This window comes from Penaeus japonicus, unplaced genomic scaffold, assembly GCF_977035675.1.
Source record: "Penaeus japonicus unplaced genomic scaffold, GWHDUDI00000001_assembly GWHDUDI00000025, whole genome shotgun sequence".
NCBI lineage: Eukaryota > Metazoa > Arthropoda > Malacostraca > Decapoda > Penaeidae > Penaeus > Penaeus japonicus.
The window spans coordinates 29202083-29204582 of record NW_028234427.1 but is presented as its reverse complement, the minus strand read 5'-3'; the positions used below and the strand labels follow the sequence as shown (position 1 = coordinate 29204582).

Below are 2500 nucleotides of genomic sequence, written 5' to 3'. Positions count from 1 at the left end.
GATATGATTAACAAAAATGGCAAAATTAAATTAATTACATTAAAAGTAGAACAGCAATGAGTTTTAGGGAACCTTCAGAATAATACATTTGCTCTGCCATTTACAATGAATATCAGACTGAAATGTGAAATGACCATGTGGATTTCAATAAGTCTAGCAAGAGAAAGAGTATCACTTAATCAGAGCAATATAATTGAAAAATAAGTAAACCGTATGTGTAAAAAATTTGAAAAATAAATAGCTCATCCAGAGAATACCTTCCTACTCACCGACACAGCGCTACTGAGTCTAATTTTTGGCCCCTCGGAATCCCCTTCCCCGCCATCTTCCTTCTCTCCGTCTTTTTCGGCCAGGCTCTCGGAATTGACAATTTTTATCGAGCCGACCGCTGAGTCATCGCCTTCTTTCCCTGGCTCATCGCCGTGGTCATTGTGGAGCTGCTTCTCTCGGTCTAATTCCTTTTCAGGCGAGCAAAGGCTCTTGTCCTGGTTGGGGTCTTCAGGACTCATAGGGTCCATCAATGTGGTCACTGACGAAATCTGGATGTTGCAAAAGGCATCGCGGTCCTCATCAGTGGAGAGCCCCGTGATGCTGTCCTCGCCACCAACCACATTGGAGATCCTCAGCTGTAGTCCACCCATTTCTGCTGGGCCTATGATCTCCCCATGCTCTAGGATCTCACCAATGGGCGGCCCATCTGCCAGCGGTGTGGCCACAGAGATAGTCGATTCGCTGGAGTTCTCATCACTTCTCTGCTCTTGGTTCTCCTCTACAAGTGAAGCTAGAGACCTCAATTTAATGCCTTTGTTATTGCCTTCCAATAACTGGTCATCAGTGACAGCATCTTTTTCACCCTCTTCTTCTTTGTCCTCTCTATTTACCTCTGCTTCTTCATCATTGGCCAAGTCTACCACTTCAGCTGGCTTTTTGTACACTTCTACTTCAATTATGTCCTCTTCTGCATCTTCATCTTTCTTTTCCTGAGCATTCACCAATTCCCCACTCTCTTCCTCTGCATCTACTTCCATCACTTCCACTCCCTGACTATTCTTATTGCCCTTGTCCCCCTCAGAGTCTTCAATATCCTCTTTGGCTCTCTCCCCCGCGATGTCCTCATTTGCAGTCCTGCTACATGAACTACTTTTCTGCAAATCTGTGGACTGACTATCACCCGTTTCTAACTGAGAATTCACTTTCTCATTGTCTTCAGAACTACCTTTATCACCAGCACTTTCGACATTTTCGGGTTCGCACACCATAAGATCTACGTTGGTCTCCTCCTTATTTTCCTCACTCTCCACATTCTCACTATCCCCCTTACCATCCTCATCAGCATCTTTATCCTTAGTCTCAAGTAAGGGATCTACCCCACACTCCATATCCTGTTCTTTCTCCGGTTCCTTTTCAAGCACCGTCACACTATCGATGTCTTTGTGACAGCTCTCCTCTGATGCACTGTCTCTGTCAACACTCACATTTTGAATATTAGCGTCCTTTGGCGAATCACAGCTTTCTTTCACTTCCTCACTTGTGTCTAATTCTTCAACTCCTTCACTTCTATCTCCTTTCACTTCTTCACTACTATCTCCTTTAACTTTTTCACTTCTATCTCCATCCTCCACTCCTTCACTTTCATCTCCCTCCTTCATTCCTTCACTTCCCTCTCCTGTTTTCATTTCATCACTCACATCTCCCTCTCTCACTCCTTCACTTGACTTTCCAGCACCTTGTTCCTCCAAGTTCTTCTCCAACAGAGGATTTTCTGCGTCATCAGTCTCCATGCTTTCTGCCTCTGGCTTGTCCATTATGTGTTGCAACTTCTGAAAGAGGATTAAATCTTTTAGTATATCCATAAGTCAAATTAAAAGCTGGATAACTCTCCTTGAAGAAACATGCTAAATAACAATTCAATTTTTATAAAAATTGGGCCTAACATTTAACTGCAATATCTAATGTAATCATGTATTGCCTTACTATAAAAAAAACTATAGGAATTACTTTTCTGATATCATTACTCATACAAAACCATGATCAAACCAGAAAACAGTGAATAAGAAAAAAAAAAGTGTTTTCATGAGAAGAAAAGGAACTATATTACTTCCTATGAGCCTTGGGAATAAGATGTTGCCCTGGCTTGCTCAAAATCATATATATTAAAAGGGCTGTTATAAAATAAATAATGTGTGGTACTTAAGGTATGCCTCTCTGAGCATACAAAATGCAATCCAGGCCTTATGGATAAAATCCAGGTGGCTGAAATGAAAAGCTGAATTACTAAGGACTAATAATCTTTGCTAACAAACCCCTTTCCTAATTGTAAGTTGACAATCAATCAAAAAACACTTGATTTTCAACTTTCAATATCCAATTGCACGATATTTCTTATTGCATCTGCAAGTTAATTCATATTGAACAAATTGATATTCTGGTTATTATGTAAGGCAGTATAATTCACCTCTATCTACTGTTGCACCATACTGTTCTTCATAATAGCTAAGAT

The 2500-nt window shown here is 40.8% G+C and overlaps 1 protein-coding gene across 11 annotated transcripts in view; it reads right to left on the bottom strand.

Moving 5' to 3' along the window:
* The window catches only part of woc (zinc finger protein without children), a 27329-nt gene that overhangs the window by 23226 nt on the left and 1603 nt on the right, over positions 1-2500 (bottom strand). For all 11 annotated transcript variants that reach the window (XR_006223465.2, XM_043019672.2, XM_043019674.2 and 8 more), the window contains exon 2: positions 270-1820. Coding sequence is in view for 10 of the 11 variants with exons in the window: in XM_043019672.2 (XP_042875606.2) it covers positions 270-1805 (1536 nt within the window). In the remaining variant the exon portion in view is untranslated. The remainder of the gene's footprint in view (positions 1-269; positions 1821-2500) is intronic.